This window comes from Microtus oregoni, unplaced genomic scaffold, assembly GCF_018167655.1.
Source record: "Microtus oregoni isolate MIOR12 unplaced genomic scaffold, Mior012 000002F_ref0000024, whole genome shotgun sequence".
Taxonomy (NCBI): domain Eukaryota; kingdom Metazoa; phylum Chordata; class Mammalia; order Rodentia; family Cricetidae; genus Microtus; species Microtus oregoni.
The window spans coordinates 26,800,641-26,825,157 of record NW_024543061.1 but is presented as its reverse complement, the minus strand read 5'-3'; the positions used below and the strand labels follow the sequence as shown (position 1 = coordinate 26,825,157).

Here is a 24,517-nt window from a genome sequence, read left to right as displayed (position 1 = left end):
CTAGGGATGAAGCTTATTGATTGAGTACTTGCCTAGCATGTACAAGGTTCAACTCTCTAGCCCTACAGAGAGATAAAAGTACAGGGAAGACTGGGAGAAAGATAACAAAAATCATTAAAACTTGTTTTTGAGTTCTGATACATGCTAAGCAAGTGTTCCACAACTGAGCCACACCACAGTACCCTTCTTGGTAAGCCTCAGGGAAGAAGGAAGAGTCTTAACAGCCCATGCTATCGCTGAATTGTTCTCAGAGGCTCCTGCCTCCTGTTTCCACTCCATTTCAAGATATTCCCCTGAATCTATGAATGACATTCATTCCAAAACAGCACTTCAAGCCACTGAACAGATTAACATGGTGAAAAACAATATTCCATGAAGCCAGTTTAGATACTAGAACCTCTATTTTTCTCATTTTCTCATGCCCCTTGGTGTTCTTCTGAGTCTTGGCTCATTGCAAGCCACAGCTACTCACAAGCTATGTGGGAACCACAGTGCTCGCAGAATCCAGCCACATCAATAGAAGACAAGGAACTCACTTCTCTGACTTAACTGAAGTACAAACTGGCCTGTCAGGAGTGTGTTCCTCCTAATAGCAATAGTTTTCCTGGCAGAGCCATAGTACATTAGGTACAGATAGTGAAAGAGAAAGACTTCTTATCCCAGGGCAGAGAGCATCAGGGTAAATGAAGGCTGATGACTACAGTTTCACAGAACCTGAAGCCATTTAAGGGGTGAAGACATGTCAGCTGATAGGCTCCAGAGATGTGATGTAGGGTGTAGGGCCACACAGACATCTATGACTCCAAATATCATATTCCTTTCAGGATGTCACATGTAGAACTACTGAAGGCTCTTACCAAAATGTCCTCAGATTCATGACTGTCGCTGACTGATAGTCCATTTAACTGCTGCTGTAAGTGTCCCACAGCCTGAGGCAAGTCTCGTGCTGGAATGAACCAGTCCTGGTCCTCTTCATCCAGCATCTCCTGGAAGCAGCGGTCCAAGAAGTCTTGCTCCTGCAGCTCTTCTTCCACCTACCAACAAAGGGGTAAGACTAAGAGGAACTATTACAAGAGGATGATCCCGCTGGGGTTCCCAGCACTTCTCTTCAGAGGTCCTCATTCAGAACCATGGCAGGAAAGCTAATGAGAAATGTTCCCAATTGGTTCATGTTTATAAATATTTGGTCCCTAGTTGGTGATGCTGTTCAGGGACATCACAGAACCTTTATGAGGACGAGTCCTGAGGAAGAAAGTATGTCAGTGGGGGCAGGCTTTGAGATTTACGAATGTAGTCCATTTTATTTTTATTTTTTTCTCTCTGCTTCCAATTTGAGATAACATATGCTCAGCCAGCTTCGTTTCTACTGTCAAAGCTTGTCCGTTGTTCAACCCAGCCATGACGGACTGACTCTATCTCCCTAGAACTGTGAGCTGAAATAAACCCTTTCCTCCATGAAATTGCTTTTGGTCATGGAATCTTACCACAGCAACAGAGAAGTAACTGATCTGATAACCATAAAAAAATAAAAACAAAATGGCAGAAACTTCAGGTCTTCATAAATCTTTTATGGGAAGTGTGTAACTGGCCTGAGATTAGGATACTGAAAACTAAATTAAAATCAGTATTAGCTCTTGATCCACTTTTCTAGTAATAAGAACTCCAAGGCAGAAAAATACTTGTAGAACCTTAGAGAGATACAGAAAACACTTTCTGGTACATTATTAAAAATATACGTCACAATTCGGTGTCTCTTAAAACAAGAACAAAATATTTAAACTACTCCATACTTCCTCAACACTGTCACCAACTGATGTAAAAAGATCTAGGATTTTCCAGTCCTTTGCAGAAAATGTTTACTTGGCAGATTTCAGTGAATTCATTGGCCACTCCACACTTGCCAAATCTCTTTCTCACCTCTTGCTGGGTAACAGGTTCATAGCTCATTACCTCTATAAGCTAAATCAAACAACAACAACAAAAATCACTCAACTGTGCCTCATATATTCAGAAAAAGTTATTAATAGCAAGTTTTTGACTGTTTCTGTTGTTTTTAGACAGTTTCACATATCCCAGGCTGGCCTTGAACTCTCCATGTAGCTGAGGCTGGTCTTGAATTTCTGGTCCTCCTGCCTGTTCCTCCCAAGTGCTGGAATCACAGTCATGTTCCATTATCCAGCTAAAGAAGAGTATCTTAAATGTGTAATTGCCTAAACATTTTAAAATCTCATAAATTATACAGTTATGAAGCTCTTAAGTAACTACAAAGTATTTCTAAGCCATTAAGATTTTATAGTTTTGTGTTTGAAATGTTTGGCATTTATTTTCTCTGTCCAGTCTCTACTTCTCTCTCTGTGACAGGGCTGGACTAACTCAGTATGTATACAGCTCAGGCTAGTTGTGAACTCACATCAATCCTCTGCCTCAGTCTACCAAGTCTTAGGATCACAGGTATAAGCCACTATACTCCTGCTCTCCATTCTTACATATTCCCTTGTTCAAGAATTTTACTATAGCTGCTTCTTTTAGGACTTTGCCATGTGATCTATTTCTTTTATTATAGCAGTATTCTTTGTGTAATAGTTGGGAAATTAGCACTAAGAACATAAAAGAAAAAAGAAAACAAACAAACAAACAAAAGATCCCAAGTCTCAACTCTGAGGCATGAATAAGTATTGTGCCTGTTCTGACTTTAGCTATTAGACACCCATGGGGAAATGATAGGAACTTACAGAAAAAGAAAAACAAAAAACAAAACAAACCTCCAGTTAGAGAATATGTATGTAAAAGATCTCTAACACCCAACTAAGTGGTTTCACCTTCCCACATTCCATGTCATGCCTCACCAGTGGCAACACATCCTAAAAGTTACATAAAATTGGTGTTTGTCCTCAACTTAGGACAACAAGTCTCTTTTCTCTTTAGTATTGAAATTATCTGTGTATGAATATAAATCATTCACAAATATAACTAATGTGTTTCTTCTTCCAAGAAGTAGTTTCCTGAGTTATCCTTCCTTTAAAAAAATATTTTATTATTTTTAATGGGGGGGGGGGGTGAGTGCACATGTGTGCAGGCGAAGGAAAAGGCCAGAAGAAGAAGCTGGAGTTACAGATGGCCGTGGGCTACCATGTAGGTGCTGGAAAACAAAGTCCTGCCCTCTACAAGAACAGCAAGCACTCAAAACTGTAGAATTGTCTCTTCAGCCCCTTGAGTTATACTTCCTGTTGTTGTTATCTGTCTGGATCAGGGTGTCAGGTATCTGTGGATAGGCTCAAACTTGATAGGTATCAGAATCTGCCCTTGAACTGTTCTTGTTGGCTCTAATTCCCAGTGCTGGGATTACAAGTATGTACCACCATGTGCCACTACTTTCTGAAACCTCAAACAAGTGATATTTCCTTATTTATAGGTCTTAGTCTTTCCCCCCTCAATATGACATTTCAATCTGATTCTAAAAGCCTCATACTTGTTCAACTATTTATTTGAATAGACCCTTGAACTCCTGATCCCCTTGCTTCTTGTTATAAATGCTGGGATTATAGGCATGTACCACCATGACCATCTTTTCAATGAACATTTTCACCCAAAAGAGCTCAATAAGGGGGCTGGGGAAATGGCTCAGCAGGTAAAGTGTTTTGGCACAAACCTGAGGACTTGAGTTTGGATTCCCAGCATTCATGTAAAAAGCTAGGTGTGGTGGTATGTACCTGTAATCCCAGTGTCCTGAGGCAGAGATGGAACTGTAAGGACTCACTGGCCAGCCAGTCTAGCCAATCACCAGCTTCAGATTCTGTTACGGGAGGTCCTCCCACTCCTCCAGCCTATCGCCGCTGAGATACCAGCCCATTGGGGCGTGGTGTCTCTCCCTTTAAAAAAGCGGCCATTTCCCTCTCCTCACTCTCTTCACTTCCTGCTCCGCCGGAGACTAGACTCCCTTTCTGGTTGCGCAGAGGGCTGATGGTGATCTGTAAGTTTTTTCCCCTTTAAATAAATACCACCCTATTAATCATAATTCCAAACTGGTGTGGCATTGTTTATGACTTACGCCTTCAGTTGGCACCCAACGTTTGGTTTTAGAACCTCTCCTTTCCCCGCTCGGCTGCCGGCCGCGAGTTCGGCTTGGCAGGAGCCCTCCCTTCCTCAGTCGCCGCCTGTGCCTTGCAGCGGCGGCCTTGGCCTCCCCACAGGCCCGCTTAGTCTCTGCCGCATGGTTTGCTCTTTTCTGACTCGTTTTTAAATCTCCCTTGCAAGCACAGCTCTTAAGTGGCGCGAACCAGAGCACGCGGTTGCTGAAAGCTGCAACCCCTCAGGGTGACTCTGTCACGTGGAGGCATAAGCGGCTTCCAGATTGCTCTCCTCTACCCCTGGATTCTGGGTTTCTGGTTCCGTCTCTGGAATTGATTTAATTACATTTACTTTGTTGAGCAACTTACATTTTCCAGTTTTTAATAAATACTAGGCGGACTCTGAAACAGGACCCTGTTTTCGTCGCGACTTGGCAACAGCGCCACCTGCTGGATAATAGGTAATATGGCAGTTTTCGTTTCCAACGCGAATTTTACTGTTTTGGTTACCAATACAATGGGTTATATCATGCAAGGTTTATATGACTATGAGGATAACTTAATTTACTGGTTACTAGGTTTCAGTATTCTTTTGCATATTCTATCATTTAGGAAGATCATGGCACTCCTAAGAACCATACAATCTTTACTAGAAACTCATGCAGGTCAGGAGATTCAGGATTCAAAAGAGACAATAATAAAGACAATAATAAAAAGACTTGAAATGATTGAAGAAATGACTGGAGCTGGTGAACAGAGTAATAAGGCACAACGACAGGATACAATGCCAACACCAGCTATTAGAACTGGCTTACCCAAGGTTTTAGCGGCATACCCTATACTTAATTCTGACAAAGAGTCAACTTCTAAAGGCTCAAAGGGAGTCAGAGAAGCTAGATGGACGCCAATAGCAATGAATGATCTAAAAGAAATTAAGCAAGCTATTGTTAATTTTGGCTTGCACTCTGCATATGTAAAGGAAATGATAAGGACTTGGGCTTCTAATGCTAGAGCTACCCCCTATGATTTCCATCAGTTAGTGTCTGCAGTTTTAGATAATGGACCTCCCTTGATGTTTGGAATTTATTTCAGAGAAGAATCCAAACATATGGAACAGCAAGGAAGAGCAAAAGGTGTCGAGGTTTCCCAAGATCAAATTCTTGGTGCAGGAGAATATGCTGATCCACAGGTCCAAGCTCTTTATGATGATGAAGTACTGTGTCTATGTCACCAAGCAGCTTTAAATGCTTGGAATAGGATACAAGATCCAGCAAAAAGGGTTGAATCATATACCAGAATGAGGCAGGGACAGAGAGAACCCTTTATTGACTTTTTGCAAAGATTAATTAAGGCTCTGGACATAGGGGTAACAGACCCAGAAGCTAGATGAATACTTCTTGAATCTCTAGCTTTTGAGAATGCAAACATAGAATGCAAAAAGATAATTGGGCCTTTAAAGTCTAGATCAGCACCTATGGATGAATGGATTCAGCATACGATGAATGTTGAGACATTTAGCTATAACGATGAATCTTGGGTAGGAGAAGTGATTTCCACAGCAATGAGGAGACATCAAACTGCCAGGTGTTTTAATCGTGGTAAATTAGGACATCTGAAAAGGGATGGCAGGCACAGAATTTCTAGGAATATTATCTCCTCTGGGAATGACAAAAATAGGAGACCTAGGCCTTCAGGTATATGTAGGAGATGCAGTAAAGGCTGGCATTGGTCCAACGAATGTAGGTCAACAACAGACAGACAGGGCAATCCGCTATCATCGGGAAACTCCTTGGGGGGCCTCTCGCAGGCCCCCAAGCCAACAGTGGCCCAGTCATTCCCAGTCACAGTGGAGAACGTGCCTCACCAAGAAAATTAAAAGCTCCAATTTCTGCTGTAAAAAGTAATACTGGTCTAAATGATGAATTACATGTGGAGGATGAGTCCAAAAACCCAGTAGGACAGATCAAACGTATATTTTGGCAGACTTCTATTAATGATCAAAGACCAAAGCTAAGAGTCTGTATAAATGGCACTTTTATTGAAGGCTTATTAGACACAGGTGCGGATGTAAGTATCATTACCCCAGAATCTTGGCATCCGAATTGGCCTCTTCAAGAGGTAGATGTTCAGTTCCTGGGAATTGGAACCCTATCTCATGTAAAACAAAGCACAAGATGGGTTGAATGCATAGGGCTCACAGGGCAAATAGGAAGACTAAGGCCATATATAGCCAATATTGCCATAAATTTATGGGGCCGTGACCTGCTACAGCAATGGAATACCCAGATTAATGTTCCTGTAGTTCCAGGAACTCATAATTCTGGGAAGAATATGATGAGGTATTATGGAAAAAGGTCACCAGCCATTCAGGCTGTACAAGAACATACAGCAAATACCAAACCTTTAGAGGTACCAACAGCCCTACCTTTAAAATGACTAACTGAGAAGCCAATATGGATCAAACAGTGGCCTCCTGCTGAAGATAAACTACAGGCATTGGAACAGCTGGTGCAAGAGCAACTAGATGCTCACCATATTGAAGAATCAACCAGCCCTTGGAACTCTCCTGTGTTTGTTGTAATAAAGAAATCTGGTAAATGGAGAATGGTGACAGATCTAAGAGCTGTCAACAAAGTAATTCAACCTATGGGCCCACTACAATCTGGAATTCCTTTGCCTTCTCTGTTACCAAAAGGATGGCCTCTTATAGTTATTGATTTGAAAGATTGTTTTTTCACTATACCGTTACAAGAAAAGGATAGAGAAAAATTTGCCTTCACAGTGCCTACTTATAATAATTCTCAGCCTAATAGGAGATATCAATGGACTATCCTCCAACAGGGTATGCTCAATAGTCCTACATTGTGCCAATATTTTGTAAGTAAGCCATTGGAAATAATTCGTAAACAATTCCCCAAGTCCATAATTTATCATTACATGGATGACATCTTGTTATCTGATTCAAATAAAGATACTTTAGAAAGGATGTTTGAAGAAGTAAAGAAAGTCTTGCCTAGGTGGGGATTACAAATTGCCCCTGAAAAGATTCAAAGAGGAAATTCTATTAATTACCTAGGTTACAGAATAGGGTTAGAGAAAATTAAAACGCAAAAGGCACAAATTAGGAGAGACCGCTTAAAGACTCTTAATGACTTCCAAAGATTGTTAGGAGACATTTCCAGTCTACGACCAGCTGTTGGGATAACACCTGATCTGATAGTTCATTTAAACAAAACCTTAGATGGTGATAAAGATTTGAATAGTCCAAGAAAACTGACAGCTGAAGCAGAAAAGGAACTGACAATGATTGAGGAAAAATTACAGGAGGCACATGTGGATAGGGTGAACCCAAATCTTAGCTGCATCCTAGTCATATTGCCTTCCAGAATTTCTCCTAAAGGGATTCTAATGCAGAGGAAAGATATTATTTTAGAGTGGATATTTATACCTAATAAACCAAGTAAAAAATTAAAAACTTATGTGGAAAAAGTCTCTGAATTAATTATAAAAGGTAAGCTGAGACTTCGTCAACTAGCAGGTATAGACCCAGCAGAAATTATAGTGCCTTTTACTACTGAAGAAATAAAAATGTTATGGGAAGACAATGAACCGTGGCAAAGAGCTTGTGCTAATTTTTTGGGAGAAATTAATAGCAACTATCCCAAAAGTGGTAGACTTAACTTCATAAAAAGAACTTCTTGGATTCTTCCTAGAATTGTACGTGATGCTCCAATAACTGGAGGCCGTACGTTCCATACTGATGCAAATAAATCAGGGAAAGCAGGTTACAAGTCAGATGAATTGAGTAAGGTGGAACAAAGCCCTTATAATTCTGTCCAGAAGGCAGAATTATATGCCATTCTTATGGTGCTAAGGGATTTTAAAGAACCTCTTAATATAGTTACAGATTCACAATATGCAGAAAGAGTTATCTTGCATATTGAAACCGCTGAATTTATACCAGATGACACAGAGTTGACTTCATTGTTTATCCAGGTACAAGATATAATCAGGAACAGGCTTTGTCCGATGTACATAACACACATCCGGTCCCATACAGGTCTGCCTGGTCCTCTAGCCCAAGGCAACGCTGAGATTGATCAATTATTGATTGGAAGTGTGTTGCAGGCCTCAGAATTTCATAAGAAGCGTCATGTCAATAGTAAAGGCCTAAAGAAAGAATTTTCCATTACTTGGCAACAAGCTAAGGACATTATAAAGAGATGTCCTACTTGTTCTTTCTATAATCAAACACCGTTGCCTGCAGGGAGTAACCCAAAGGGTACTAAGAGAAATGAAATCTGGCAGATGGATGTGTTCCACTTTATGGAATTTGGTAAATTAAAATATGTACACCACACCATAGACACGTATTCAGGTTTTCAATGGGCTACTGCCCTGAGCTCAGAAAAGGCTGATTCAGTAATCATACATTTATTGGAAGTTATGGCCATCATGGGTATACCTGCACAAATAAAGACAGATAATGGTCCAGCATATGTATCTAAGAAAATGAAACGCTTTTTTGATTATTATAATATAAAGCACATTACAGGTATACCAAATAATCCTACAGGTCAGGCAGTTATAGAAAGATCAAATCGTACTATAAAGGATATGCTGAACAAACAGAAAGGGACCGAAAATACCCCCAGAAATAGATTACATAATGCTTTATTAACCTTGAATTTTCTTAATGCTAATGAGAAAGGAACGACAGCAGCAGAAAGACATTGGATAATGGAAAAGTCTGCTGAACTAAATCAACCGATTTATTTCAAAGATGTGCTGACCTCTCAGTGGAAGCCAGGAGATGTGCTACGTTGGGGAAGGGGTTTTGCTCTTGTTTCCACAGGAGAAGAAAAATTGTGGATACCATCAAAATTAATAAAGTTTCGATTTGAAGAGGAGAAACCTCTTGGAAAGGAGAAATGACAACTCATCCACAATGATGATATTCATACAGGTGGTAAGAAAAACATATAGAATGGGGGCAGGGTTCTGTTCTTATCTCCACAGGAAAACACTCATCTTTGAGAAATTCAAGGGACCCTGGATGTTTGGATACTGACAGATGGAAAAATACCTGCCCAATAGGAAATATCAAGAAAACTGAATGGGTTGTGTAAGTAATATTAAACCATATTTCTAAATTTATAAAGCTGGTTTTGAAGTTGGACTCTGGCTCAGTCCCTCTCCAATTCCAAGCCTGTTAGTAAGAGAAAAACCCAGAGTTTCTGGAGTTTCTGTCTCATGTCAAGAGCCATGATGTGGAACAGAAAGAAATATGAGTTTAGAAAACAACTTTACTTTTCTTCATATCTATCATACTTTTCATTGAATATATCTATCATGTCTTTCATTGAATATATATATATATATATGTCTATATGATTAATGTTTAAGTTTTTCATAATGAACAATGAGTTTTTCCTGAAGTGACATTTGAAGTTTCCAGGAAGAAGATGGGGGCCCCATAACAACAACTCCACCCGGTTGATATGACGTCATGATACTGATAGCGCTACTACAAGACCTGCTTCGGGTACCAGCTGCACAAGACAGTTCCAACTTGGTTAGCTGAAATGGTGCACATCTTATACAACATTTTGGCCAGACCTGCACAAAATACTCAGAGACTATTGGCAATTTTAAAAGACATTGATCTTGAAATTTAACCATCATTTTACTTTCACAGGATCCCCCAGAAAGAACGTCGCCCCCATGACAGCTGGAAGTAATTCTAGAGGACGATGTCCCCTTTCCCAGTAAAGTTTGCCCTTGGGTTTAGGGACATCATTTAGGGGTTGATTATAATCAGTATACGATTGAGGGTTGGGGGAGGAATTTTATAAGCTCAGGGATCATTTTGAAAAAAAAAAAAAGAGGGAATGATGGGATAATAGATTTATAATTGTGAGTTACTGCTTTTAGACAAATATATTGGTATAGATTCTTGTATATTGATACAAAGTTAAATTATATTGACTATTGTATGCATGCATGTTTCTACCTCTGTTTAAAACATTTTTATGTATTGACATATATTGTATTGATATATATATTGTATATATTTACCATATTGCAGTGTACATTTCTACATCTGATTAAGATACTTATATAATATTTGTGTATTGATATATATTTACCTACTGCAATGTATATTTGTACAGTGTTTATATTTGGAGGTCATTATCCTCATTTGTTTCACAGTCGTTTATTGTCTTAGTCTTTAAGTTAGATAGATATTGAGAATTATAGAGACTAATAGTCATCTAAGTTTGTCATTTATAATTAGACTAATCAGGTTCTTTAGATATATAGAGATTATACTCAGTATAGATAGATAATCTTCAACTTCTTCAAAGAGCTGTAGAAAATGGCCTTTAATCTAACTCAGAGTTTTGTGGTAGTGAGACACAATTGCTCCTGGCAACACCACTCTATTCCCGAGAGAATGTTGAGCACCAAAGACACTCCACCTGGAGCCTTTCTTTTTGGCAGAACTGGCCTTGGGGCAAAGAAATGCCCATACCTCATCCACTGACAAAGATACAGAGCGTGCATCAATGGATAAAACAGGGCTGTCATATCCTGCCAAGACAGGGTAAGATAGTTTTGAAAAGTTGCTTGCCTTTGAAAATGGTATGTCAGTTATGTTAGGCCTTAGCCAAAGTTGGTTGCTTCAACGCTGCTAATGTGACTTTGGGTGATTGCCTAGGTAATTAGTTGTCTCTGTGATTTGTTGCATGTTTTGGAAGTTGTTTTACTGAACTTCCTAATTACCCAGGTAACATTATTTCCCTTCTCAGATCTTCGATGGGGTTGAAGACTATATAAATGTAGTTACTTTCTCTCATGACTTGGCCAAGTTATTTATTATACAAGACCTAAGCTAGTTAGAGTAGGATATTTGTACTTTATTGTATTTAATTTCATAGTAGGTTTAGAACTCTCTTATTTAAACAAAAGGGGGAGGTGTTACGGGAGGTCCTCCCACTCCTCCAGCCTATCGCCCCTGAGATACCAGCCCATTGGGGCGTGGTGTCTCTCTCTTTAAAAAAGCGGCCACTTCCCTCTCCTCTCTCTCTTCACTTCCTGCTCCGCAGGCGACTAGACTCCCTTCCTGGTTGTGCAGAGGGCTGACGGTGATCTGTAAGTTTTTTCCCTTTAAATAAATATCACCCTATTAATCATAATTCCAAACTGGTGTGGCATTGTTTATGACTTACGCCTTCAAGATTCACTGAGAGACTGTTTCGAAAACTGCAGTGGAGACTGCTAGAGGAAGACACACAGCATTGGCATCTGACCTCCACATGCATAGGTGCATGTGAACGTGCATCTTCCAACCCACCCAATGACAATCAATACTAGGATTAGGAATTATAGCCTTAAAATGTTTTATTATGCTTATTTATTTATTGTTGGAGGGAGGTGCAATGTGTCACTGCACACATGTGAAGGTCAGAGAACAATTTATGGGAGTTTGTTTTCTTCTTCTACCATGTGGGTCCTAGAGATTTAACTCAGGCTCTAAGTCAAGGTAGCAATTGCTTTTATCAACAGAGCCATTTCACAGGCAAGATGTTTTTCATACCATTCAGAAATTGTGGCTTGCCTGGAAACCTTGATATAGATCTTTTGTCTTATCAATTTTTAAGACTGCATCTTAAATCTTTATTTTTTTGTCTTAACAATTTTAGTATGTCTTTCCAGGATGAGATACACAAACAGCAACAAGGGCATGTCAGCAAGTGTTGTAGTAGTAGCCCCTACTTGACAACAGTAGCAGCAATGTCAGTGGAGGTAAGAGGGCAGGGAAGAACTCCACACAAGCAGCAGAGGCAATGAAGGACGGTGGGGTGGAAGGGAAGAGGGAAGGAGAGACTACAGGTCCTTGAGGGCTTGGGAGGATTTAGGAGCTATAATCCTGGCTAGCTCTGATTGTTGCTGCTTAAGAGCAGAGGATGACACTAAGTCCTGAGGGTCAGGCCCTTGACTTAGAACCCAGAGCTATAGATTTTAACTTGAGCTATATGCCTCTGGCTACCAAGATCTGGAACCCCTGATTCTCTGAGTGTGTTAGGCCTTTATCAACCCTAGAAGAACCATCCTGTTCCTACAAGTACAGTAAAAGATTGCAGTAGCTCACAGGGATAGTGACCTTTGCTTACCTGTCTATTGAAATCCTCTTCATTCTCCATCCACATATATTCTGCAAATGGGTTTTCCTTTTCCTCATGTCCATTTAACCCTTGGTCCTCTTTGCATTTCACACTGGGTGATGTACCTGCTACACTGGATCCATTCATTATGGAGATTCTAAAAAGATAAAAAGACAAAAGTGAAGATAAGGACTAAGGAAATTTGAATCTAAAAATCCAGATCTTTCCAGAAGCTTCTTAAGTTGTAGGCCAATAATTTGAAATGAAAATGAACACTACTGTTAGTTTGTAAATGTTATGACATCAATCACATAGTTAACAATTATACAGATGTATAGTTCCTTAATAACTGAGTAGTGGGGCACAATGGTGTGGTGGTCTGGAAGAAAATGTTCCCCAAAGGGAGTGACACTATTAGGAGGTATGGTCTTGCTGGAAGATGTGTGTTATTGTGGAGGTGGGCTTTGAGGTCTCATATATACTCAAGCTATTTCCTGTTGCCTGCAAGTCAGGATGTATTAACTCAAAGCTCCAGCTCCAGCACTGTGTCCGCCTGCATGCTGCCATGCCCCACCATGATGATAATGGACTAAACCTCTGAAAATGTAAGCTACCCAATTAAACGTTTTCTTTTATAACAGTTGCCACAGTCATGGTGTCTGAGAAGTCCCATTCTTCTCTCCCCAAACTGTGCCCACTCAGAGACTCTCCAAACAAAGGGAAGGCACCAAGAGGTCCACTTTCACATTCTTGGTGGCTACTGCAGCTTCCTCCTCTAAAGTTGCCGGTTGCCTAAAGTGATCAGCTATTGACGGTGTACAGCTGCTCCAGCCTCCATCTCTGGAGCATCCACCACCAGGGAGTTGCATCTGTGAAGACACCTATTGGGCGGGGGTGGCAGGGTAGGCAGCGTCAGAAAACGTATTAGTAAGGGTGGAAGACAATCCTTTATTCATCTCTTCTTTCTCCAGTGTTGGGGACAGAACCCAGGGCCTTGCACACATTGGCAAGCATTCTTCCACAGAGCTGCACTCTAGCTCCAGACAGTCTCTTGTAATGCAGAGATGCTTTAGGCCTCAGAAACCACAGTCATCTTCTGCCCCTTTCTCCTCATAGAAGGTCATAGAAACTAACACTTCTCTTCTCCTAGACAAGTATAGAACACAAAGATATATTCTGAGCTTTGCCTCTCTTTCTATATCAGGCTGGCCATAAACAAATCTGATCTTGTAGATTGATCATAAACCCCATTTCAGTAGAGGTCCTGCCCATAGCTAGGAGGACAAACTTGCACAGAGGCCAAGAAGAATCTGGATAGACAGGCCCTGCTGGGTTTCCCTAAACAACTTTCTAGCATTAGACCACACCCTTTCTGTCTGGTCACACTGTTAGAGGGTCATCCTGTTTCAATCATGCTTTTATAATGAAGCCTTTATAACAAACCCAAAGAGGATTGGTTCGGAGCATTCTGCAGAGCTGAACACATGGAAGCTTGTAGAAAAGTGAATAAGGAGCCAGGCGGTGGTGGTGCACGCCTATAATCACAGCACTGGGAGGCAGAGGCAGGTGGATCTCTGTGAGTTTGAGGTCAGTCTGGTCTACAAGAGCTAGTTCCAGGACAGGCACCAAAGCTACAGAGAAACCCTGTCTCGAGAAACTGAAAGAAAAAAAAGTGATTAAGAAATCATTCATGACCTGGGAGCAGGGACCCCAGCTCCACAGGGATGGGAATCCTACCTATCTTCATTTGGCTATCTATTTCTTTATTGTTGTCTTCAGTTTTGCAATAGGTGTCTCATTATGTATCTCTGGTGGTCTGAAACTGGCGAGGTAGACCAGGCTGATCTCTAACTCACTGGATCATTTGACTCCACCTCCCCAATTCTAGGATTGCAGGCATTTAACACCAAACACTGTGATATTTGTCTTCTACAAAATATCTTTTAGGGAGCTGGAGAGATGGCTCAAAGGTTAAGAGCACTGACTGCTTTTCCGGAGGTCCTGAGTTCAATTCTCAGCAACCACATAGTGGCTCACAACCATCTGGAATGAGATCTGGTGCCTTCTTCTGGCCTGTAGGCATGGAGGCTGAACACTATGTACATAATAAATAAATAAATATTTTTTTTTAAAAAAACATCTTTTAGACTAAGCTAGACAACATCAGTATTTTCCTGAGTTGTGAGCAGACCAGTAAGCTAAACCCAAGGATGGGGGATTAGAAATCCCAACTGACAGTCAGTTGGTCATAGAAATTTTTTTTTTTTTTTTAAATTTCAAGTGGTGTCTGAAGCGAGGAAGCTGAGTGTTGGGACTGAGCTCTCAATCTGTGGGATCTGACATTACTTCTAGATAGACAGTTCCAGAGTTAAACTGCCCAGATGGTTTCTGCTGCAGAGCAGACTACTTTCTGGAGGGAGACACACACATACATTTTGAGAACATAGAAGTCATCTGTGCTGTAAACACACAGTAGTAGAAGCTGAGTTATTTTCCTGTAGTATCATCAGGTTGTAGAACTAAACATAAATACTTCAAGAAAAGAAAAACACAGAAACAATTCTTGCAGTTCTCAGTGCTCACAGTACTGATCTGTACTTTACAATCAACCTGCAGCTTCCAATAAGTGCAAAGTTATTTTTTCAAACAGCAACAATCTATATAATTGCATAACACAACCATATAAATGTAGAGTGCTTAAAATCAAAGTACTATCACAGCTACATTCTGACTAACTAGACATAATCTATCCAACAATATTTAATTTTTTTTCAGAGTTGGAGAGTGAACCCAGGGTCAGTGTATGGTGGGTATATCCTACCAAAGAGCTACCACTCCAGCCCTCAACTGTAATTTTATCACACAGCGAAATGGCCAGGGAGAGCACCTAAATGAGGAGTTAAGCCACCTTTCTGTGTTATAGGTTAGTATAAGAATCACACTATTGGGGAAGTGTGAACTGGTACCTTAATGTGTCCCTAACTTTGTTTAGTTGGGAACAGAAGATTCTGCTGGAGATGGCAGCTCCTTGGAAGGCACATAGATGTTTCAATGTGGGGAAGATACGTGGTGATGTGGGACCACTACCCCTAATCTCACTGACTTCCAACCCAGTTTTATGCAACATTCTATTCACAGCTCTTCCCCAGTTTACCACCCAAACACTTCAACACTGACCTGCTTCTGGCCATTCCACTTTGTCAGTTTGCATTGTTTAACACGACCCTTTTCAACACACCAAGGCAAATTCCTGTGAAAGTCTAATGTAGTGGAGATGAACAAAATATGTCCAGAGTTGCCAGAGATTAAAAAAAAAGTTCAGTTTCATAATGAGGATTAAGAATCACAATATTGCTGGGTGGTAGTGGTGCACGCCTTTAATCCTAGTACTTGGGAGGCAGAGGCAGGCGGATCTCTGTGAGTTTGAGACCAGCCTGATCTACAAGAGCTAGTTTTCAAGACAAGCTCCAAAGCTACAGGGAAACCCTATCTCGAAAAACCCAAAAAGAAAAAAAAAAGAATCAGAATATCTGCCATGACGTCAGTCATGCCATAGAGCTACCTGTGTGACAGGGAAGTGAGCCACTTCTGTGTGAGCTTGGAAGAACATCTTCCCACAATCATACTTTGCTAAGCACAGACCCAGCTAACAGCCTTCCTGCAACTTCACGAGAGACTCTCAGGCAGAGGCACAGGGCTAGGCTGCTCCCTGAGTCCTCACCCACACAGTAAATATCTGCTGCTTTGATTCCTAAGTAGCTATGCAGTAACAAGAAAGTATGAAGCAGGGCAGCCTGAGGAGTGCTTCAAGATTATACCCTACTTAAGATTGATTTCACATCTTGTCTGGGTCTGTACTGCACTATGAAAATCCAAGAACGATAAAGTTATTCTTCTTCTGCATCTGAAATATGCTAGTTTTTGATGTAGTCACAATATATCTGACCAACATCTTAGAAAAGGAAAGATTTATTTTGGCTCACAGTTTCAACCACTGCCAATTGACTCCACTGTTTTAGTCCTGCACCACAGAGGAAACATCAATGCAGAAGGGATGGTTGAAGAAAGCTGCTTACCTCATGGCATCCAAGAAACAGAGAGAAGCAAGTTAGGGACTATAGGGATTAACACCAAAAACCTTTAGAGGCATACTTCTAGTGGTTGACTTCATCTAAGACCCAACAGCCCAATAATCAACTCAACAATAGATTCACTGATGAAGTTAGTATCCTGGTGATATAACTACCTCAATAGTGACACCAGTTGGAGACCAAGTCTTTTGGAAGACACTTTACATTCAAACCATCAACATGAAACATACTGAAAATGGCAACTGCCATTACAGATAAAACTGGAAAAGCACAGTAAATGCAGGGTGTGCAACCCTGACCACAGGAAGCAGGGGCATGAAGGTTGCACAAGACCTGAATGCCCACAGTCAAGAGTTAAAATGGGGTCTCAGTTCCCAGCCACAATGTGCTACAGGACTGTTAATATATCTAGGGCAGTTTAAAAATACATGCTTTGTCAATTCAACTCCGTGAACTTGTATAATTCCCAGATCAATATAGTTACACCCAAACCTGCTGTTCTCTGAACCAAATTTAGTGTATGCATATACACATATACACAAGCATACATCTATAATATACTACAGAATCAAACCCAGGGCTTCTTACATGCCAGGCAAATGCTCTACTAACTGAGCAGTGTCCCTGGCTTTCAGGAGCTATAGCCTGAATCATGTCCATGGTCACAATTTTTCTGTGAATATTTAGGACTTTTGAATGGGTTACTATTAACAAAGTATACTAAAGAGTAATGAAAGTAATTTATATTTTCTAACACTGTCTGGCACCACATAAAACAAAACTAGGTGCAGTATTATTATACATCTGTAAATTCAATAGACAGAATTAGGAATTCAAGATAATCTTTGGCTACATAGGAAATTTGAGGCCAGCCTGAGCTGCACGTGAGCCTATGTCAAAATGTATGCATGTGCACATGCCAACACTTGCACATATGTTATTCTAGTTTCTAGTTTCATTACTCCAATCAGGCTGGCTAATTGGATTTTGAGTTGGCATAGTGATGCATGCTTTTAATACCAGCACAGGGCCAGGGAAGGGGGGCAGCGAAGGCAGATCTCTGCAAGTTCAAGACCAGCCTGTTCTACATAGCAAATTTCAGGCCAGCCAGAGATACACAGTGAGTGAGTGAGTCAGTCAGTCTGTCTGTCTGTCTGTCTGTCTGACTCTCTCTCTTATTCCAAACACACACACACACACACACACACACACACACACACACACCCCGTATTTAAAAAAGACAAGGCTTCTCTGTGTACCCCTGCCTATCCTGGAACTCTATAGACCAGACTGGTCTCAAACTTACAGCGATTTGCCTGTCTCTGCCTCCTGAATGCAGGGATTAAAGGTGTGAGCCACACTACCCAGCTCCAAATAGACCCTTTTAAATTACATTTTAGCAACTCAGATTTTTAGCTAAATTCATTTGCTCATTAAAATCTAAGTCTATTTAGGATACTCATTGTTTTGGTAATGTACACAGTTCCTTCCCTAGTGGTACTTACATTCTCTCAAAAGGGAAATGAGTAAATAATTAAAAATAATTATGAGTCAGGTATGGTGGCATATGCCTGTAATTCCAGCACCCAGGAAGCTGAGGGAGGAAGGTCATGAGTTTTAGGCCAGCCTGTAGCAAAATTCTGTCTTAAAAAAGAATTATTGTAGTTTGTGTCATAAATGGAGAAGTAAAAAGGACTAATTGAACATTCAAGGTGGGGGTTATTCAATCTAGGAGTGGGCAATTTTAAGCTACCAATGAGGAGGAGCAGGGAAAAGCCTGTTCAGAGATTCATCCAGGAGAACACTTTTAGAAACTCAAAGAAGACAGCTGAGCACACAGAAGGAAGATGGAAGAAAAAGATGATATGGAAAGGCAAACATGGCCAGTACTTAAAAGGATCTGAGACCGCAAGAAATATCTAGGGCTTTAGATTAAAATCAAAACAAATCATTATAAGGAATTCTCAGTCACAAAGTAAAATGGCTAAAATTCTGTTTGTTGTGTGCAAACTAGATGAGAGCTGAGAGTACAGGATGAGCCTCAAAGACTGCTAACACTAACCCTGAGAGTACAGGATGAGCCTCAAAGACTGCTAACACTAACCCTGAGAGTACAGGATGAGCCTCAAAGACTGCTAACACTACCCTGAGAGTACAGGATGAGCCTCAAAGACTGCTAACACTAACCATGATGCAGTCTGGTTTACAATGGTGGCAGCAAAAGGAGAAATAGCAGATCCCAAACTATCTGATGGTTTTCTGAGTTGAACTAGGTGTGGAAAGTCAGGATGAAAGAATTGCCAAGGACTCAAGCGGATAGGAGTCATTCCCTGGCTATAGAACTCTGAAAAAAGCAAACCTTTCTTGGATGGTGAAGGGGAGAGAGAGATACAGCTAAAAAATGTGATGAACTCTACTGTGGACATGGTAAATCTGCAGTGCCTCCAAATCACTTGAGTGTTGATGTTATATAGCCTGGCTATATGTAGCAAGAATAGAAGTCTAGCTAAACATAGATAAGTGGAGTAGTCATTTATATAAACGGTAATTAAACACACTATCTAAAGAGAAACAGCAAAGAAGATGAAAAAAAGAACCCAGCCCTGAAGTGTCAGCACCTGAGGCAGAGGAAGACAACATTAAAATGAAATTGAAAAGCAGCTGAGAGCTAAGACCAGATAATAACAGTGCACTAGAATAAGTGAAAGGCCCCCTAAAAGGTAAGTCCACATCTTAATCTGGAAGCAGTACTTTCTTATTTTGAAAAAGAGACTTTGTAGATGTAATTAAATGAAGGTCCCTGAGACAAAGAGATCATTTAGAATTATCCAAGTGAATTCTAGTAAGTGTTCCTGTAGAAGAAACACAAGGAGGGAATGATTGCAGAAAGACAGGAGGAAAGAGGTAATGTGACCAGGGAGGCAGAGACCAGAGTGATATCCCCTTCAAAGAGGGCTGATACCCAGCAGAAGCTAGAAGAGGCAAGAATAGAGCCTTCCCTGGAACCACTGAGGGATTGTGGGGCTCAGCTATATTGGTTTCAGATTGCAGGCCTCCAGAACTATGAGAATCAGTTTTAAGCTATCAGTTTATAGTAATTTTGTTACAGCACCTATTAGACACACTAATGCATGCCCAGACAGTGCCTATGGATGCTTAAGACTGCTGAAAGGTTGAACAAGAAGCAGCTGAGGAGTCCATAGAAGGCAAGAGCATGGAGGATGCTTAATAACTGAATGAGAGCAGTCTCCATGAAGAGAAAGAAGGGGCAAGGCCAAAAGGTGGTGGAACAACCAGCAGGTGACATTGAGAGACAGTTGCCAAAGGAGGTAGTAGGACTTTGTGGAATCTAGAGGGTCAAGAGGTTGACAGAAACTTTTATCTTCACACTGATAAGGTCAGTGCATGTTAAGTGACAGTAAGAGGCTCTAGTAAAGACAGAAGAAATAAAGGACCATCTAGGTCCTGGGAAAGCAGGAGGATATGTTGCTGCTATCATCCTCATCGTCATTATCATTATTATTACTATTACTGTGGTTCTGGCTGGGCAGAAACTCACCATAAAGATCAGACTGGCCTTGAACTCTCCTGTCTATGCTAGGAATAAAGGTGCGAAGCACCATGCTTGGCCCAACTGTTACTTTTGAATAGCTGAGATACTCCCATGATCTAAAGTCCAAACAGGTGGAATTCATACTAGTAATAAATGGCAGCAGGGTGAGCAATGAATCAGAACAAGAGGAAGAGAGAGGAAGGGCATGTAGAGGGAGATCATCTACTGCCAAGCCACATAAGACACTCGTGGCAGTAGTGCTGCAACACAGCTGCCAAAGTGCCCTATCAAATTCCAGCTCCCTGGTTACTCTTTTTGCTTCTCCTAATTATTTACAGGGTCATACCCATACACATGCTTGCATGGACACACACACATTTTTTTTTGGGACAGGGTCTTACTCTGAAGTCCAAGCTGGCCTTGAACTTGAAATTCACCTGCTTCATCTTCTCAGGTGATAGAATCAGCCACATACTATTTAGGGTTCAATCTGTAGTACCAAAAGAAAACAACAGATTTATAACTGATGTGATAGCTCCCACTGTTACCCCAGCATTGTAGAAGCAAGAAGATCAGGAGTTTGAAGCAAGCCTATGCTACAAAATAAGACAGTGTCTTAAATAAACAACACACAACTTCATAAGTCTTTTATGTAGAACTTCTTTTACGTGTCATATTTTCTTCATACAATGTGCTTTTCCTCTCATATTCAACAAAGCCTTCCTTCATTAAGTATAAATTTGGTGGGGGGCTCTGGAAAAATAAGAGCAGGAATGGTGGCTCATTTTCTGTAGGGTGGGGCAATCAGAAGAATATATATTCAGAGATGGAACAACTAAGTCCCAGACCCCCTCTAATTAGAATGATTTTATCTTCCATATTTCCATTTTTATGAGAGGTGGTTTAGATTTTAGTAGAAAACAACTATGGAATTATCCTGTTAGGCCTTCCTATTCTGACTACAAGACATAAATACTCCAATACTCTCCACTTAATGCAAAACAGCACTTACAAACACACTCTTAATGTGCTTATCAAAAAGACAGAAAACCCAACTGTCCTGTAATTACTTATAATTACAAGTTGACAAAGTCAGGGCTGTGGCACTGGCTGGTAATCCCAATTATTAAGGAAGCTGAGGCAGGAGGATTGAAAAGTCAAGGCCTGCAGGGACTATAGTGACATCAAGATCAGACTGAATAACGTAGTGAGGTACTATCTCAAAATTAAAAAAAAATACATAAAAAAGGGATGTCCCAGTGAGTCCCAAGATGAAGGAGGTGGCCCTGGGTGGTGTGGAGTGCTGTGGCGGACTGGGCCTGCCAGCTGTTGCAAAGACCCAAGATTTATTTCGTAAAGAATTAGTGCCTGGAACCAGGGACCTGGGCTGGAGCAGGCTTGGGACAACGGAACTCCACAGGAACAGAACTGAGCCAGAGACCTGGGCCAGAGTGGGCCTGAGGCAATAAATTCCACAGGAGTAGGCCTAAGCCAGCTACCTAGGCCAGAGCAGGCCTGAGGCAGTGAACTCCACAAGAGCAGGACTGAGCTAGTGACCTGGGTTGGAGCAGACCTGAGACAGAACTCCACAGCAGCAGGTATAGGAGAACAACTGCTGAACAAGTGGGTCAGAGCCAGAGATCGCTGCAGTCCAGGGAATCGGGGACCTTCAAGGGAATAGACCTGAGGAAGGACCCCTGCAGGTCTGAGCATGAGTCTGGGACCTCTGAGGGAGTAGGCCTGAGCCAGGCCCTCTGTGGGTCTGGGCGCACTGGTGTCTGGGACCTCCAAGGGAGTAGATTGGAGCCAGAGACCTTTGCAGGACCAACCCCAAGCCAGGGACCTCCGCAGGAGCAGATCCAGACCAGGGACATTCACAGAAACAGGTCTGAGCTGGCAACTTGACAAGAGCAAGAGTGAGACAGCAAACCCTGGGAGAGTTGAGTGACCTCCAGGAAATGGAGTGACTAAGGGGGTAACAATAACCATGGGGCTGAGTGTAACAAGAGGAACAACCATCTGAGCCTTTGATCCACTGGCACCTAGAAGATTAATCATCAGAATCACAGACAGCCCCAACCACACCAATTAGAGAAAAAGAAGAGTAGACAAAATAAGAACAAAAAGAGTAACACAACACCAGTAAAATCTAGAGACCCTACAACAGCAAGACTTGAACAACCAAATATAGGTAAAGCAGAAGAAAATGACCTAAAAATAACTTCAAGAGAATGTTTGAGACTCTTAAAGAGGAAATAAGAAATCCCCTCAAAGAAATGGAAGAAGAGACAAAAAACTGGAAGACATCAGTAAATCCCTTAAAGAAAACCAAGAAAAAACATATGAAAGAAACTATATTCAAGACTTGAAAACTGAAATAGAGACAATAAAGAAAACAACCGAGGAAATTATAGAAACAAAAATCATGAGAAAACGATCAGGAACCACAAATGCAAACATAAACAGCAGAATACAAGAGATAGAAGAGAGAATCTCAAGAGCTGAAGATACAATACAGGAAATAGACTCATAAGTCAAAGAAAACATTAAATCTAACAAAAGCTTAACCCAAAATATCCAGCAAATATGGGACACCATGAAAAGACCAAACCTAAAATAATAGTTATAGAAAAAGGAGAAGTTCAACTCAAAAGCACAGAAAATATATTTAACAAAATCATAGAAGAAAACTTTTCAAACCTAAAGAAAGATATGCCTATGAAGATACAAGAAGCACAGAACACCAAACAGACTGGATCCAAAAAAAAAGTCCCCTTGCCATATAATAATCAAAACACTAAACATACAAAATAAAGAAAGAATATTAAGAGCTGCAAAAGAAAACGGCCAAGTAACATATAAAGGCACACCTATCAGAATTACACCTGACTTCTCATTGACGACAATGAAAGCCAGAAGGCCATGGTCAAGTGTTATACAGACATTAAGAAACCATGGATGCCAGGCCAGACTACTATATCCAGCAAAACTGTCAATCACCATAGAAGGACAAAACAAGATACTCCATACCAAAATCAGATTTAACCAATACCTAGCCACAAACACAGGCCTACACAAAGTACTAGAAGGAAAACTCCAACCCAAGGAAGTTGGCTACATCAACAAAAACACAGACAATTGATAATCTCACAGCAGCAAATCCCAAAGGGAAAAACACACAAATTAACATCACCAACAATGAACTTAATTACAGGAGATGGCAATCACTAGTCATTAACATACCTTAATATAAATGGACTCAACTAACCTATAAAAAGACACAGGCTAACAGACTGAATACTAAAACAGAATCCATCCTTCTGCTGCATACAAGAAACACACCTCAACCTCAAAGAGAGACATCGCCTCATAGTAAAGGGTTGGGAAAAAAATTTTCCAATCAAATGGACCTAAGAAACAAGCTTGTGTAGCTATTCTAATATCTAACAAAATAGACTTCAAACTAAAATCAATCAAAAGAGACAAAAAAGGAGATTCATATTAGTCACAGGAAAAAAAATCTATCAAGAGGAAATCTCAATACCGAACATCTATGCCTAAAACAACAACAACAACAAAAAAAAAACACTTCTAAAGCTTAAATTATACATTAAACCCTACACACTAATAGTGGGAGACTTCAACACTCTACTCTCATTACTGGACAGATCAGTCAGACAGAAAATTAACAGAGAAATAAGGGAACTAACAGATGTTATGACTCAAATGGACTTAACAGACATCTATACAACATTCTATCCAATCATAAAAGAATATACCTTCTTCTCAGCACCTCATGGAACCTTCTCAAAAACTGACCACATACTTGGTAACAAAACAAATTTCAACAGATAAAAAAAAAATTGGAATAAATTCATGTATCTTATCAGATCACTATCGCTTAAAACTAGAATTCGACAGCAACACTAATTCCAGAAAGCCCACAAACACATGGAAATTAAACAATGCTCACCTGAATCATCAATGGGTCAAGGAAGAAATAAAGACTTCCTAAATTACCCAAATTTATGGGACACAATAAAAGCAGTGTTAAGAAGAAAGTTCACAGTAATAAGTGCCTGCATAAAAAAGCTGGGATAATCCCACACAAATGAGTTAACAGAACATTTGAAAACTTTAGAGGCAAACTCACCCAAGAAAACTAGACCTCAGAAAATAATCAAATTGACAGCTAAAATCAGCAAAATAGAAACAAAGAAAATACAAAGAATCAATGAGACAAAAATTTGGTTCTTTGAGAAAATCAACAAAAGACAAACCTTTATCCAAACTAACCAAAAGACAGAGAGAAATATCCAAATTAACAAAATCAGAAATGAAAAGGGAGACATAACAACAGACATGGAGGAAATTCAGAGAATCATCAGGTCATATTTCAAAAACCTGTACTCCATAAAATTAGAAAACTTTTTTTTAAATGTTTTTATTTTTATTTTTTTATTGAAAAGAAAAAAAAATTCCGCCTCCTCCCAGCCTCCCATTTCCCTCCCCCTCCTCCCGACCCTCTCCCCCTCCCCCCACTTTTCTCCTCCTCCCTCTCCAGTCCAAAGAGCAGTCAGGGTTCCCTGCCCCTTGGAAAATCCAAGGTCCTCCCCCGTCCATCCAGGTCTAGGAAGG

General features: G+C 40.6%; 1 protein-coding gene across 3 annotated transcripts in view; it reads right to left on the bottom strand.

Moving 5' to 3' along the window:
- Positions 1–24,517, bottom strand: part of Paip2b (poly(A) binding protein interacting protein 2B) — a 40,376-nt gene that overhangs the window by 1,227 nt on the left and 14,632 nt on the right. For all 3 annotated transcript variants that reach the window (XM_041633852.1, XM_041633841.1, XM_041633830.1), the window contains 2 exons: positions 12,245–12,392; positions 858–1,034 (listed from right to left, as the gene is read on the bottom strand). In XM_041633852.1, coding sequence (XP_041489786.1) covers positions 858–1,034; positions 12,245–12,382 — 315 coding nt within the window. In that variant the 5' untranslated portion in view covers positions 12,383–12,392. The remainder of the gene's footprint in view (positions 1–857; positions 1,035–12,244; positions 12,393–24,517) is intronic.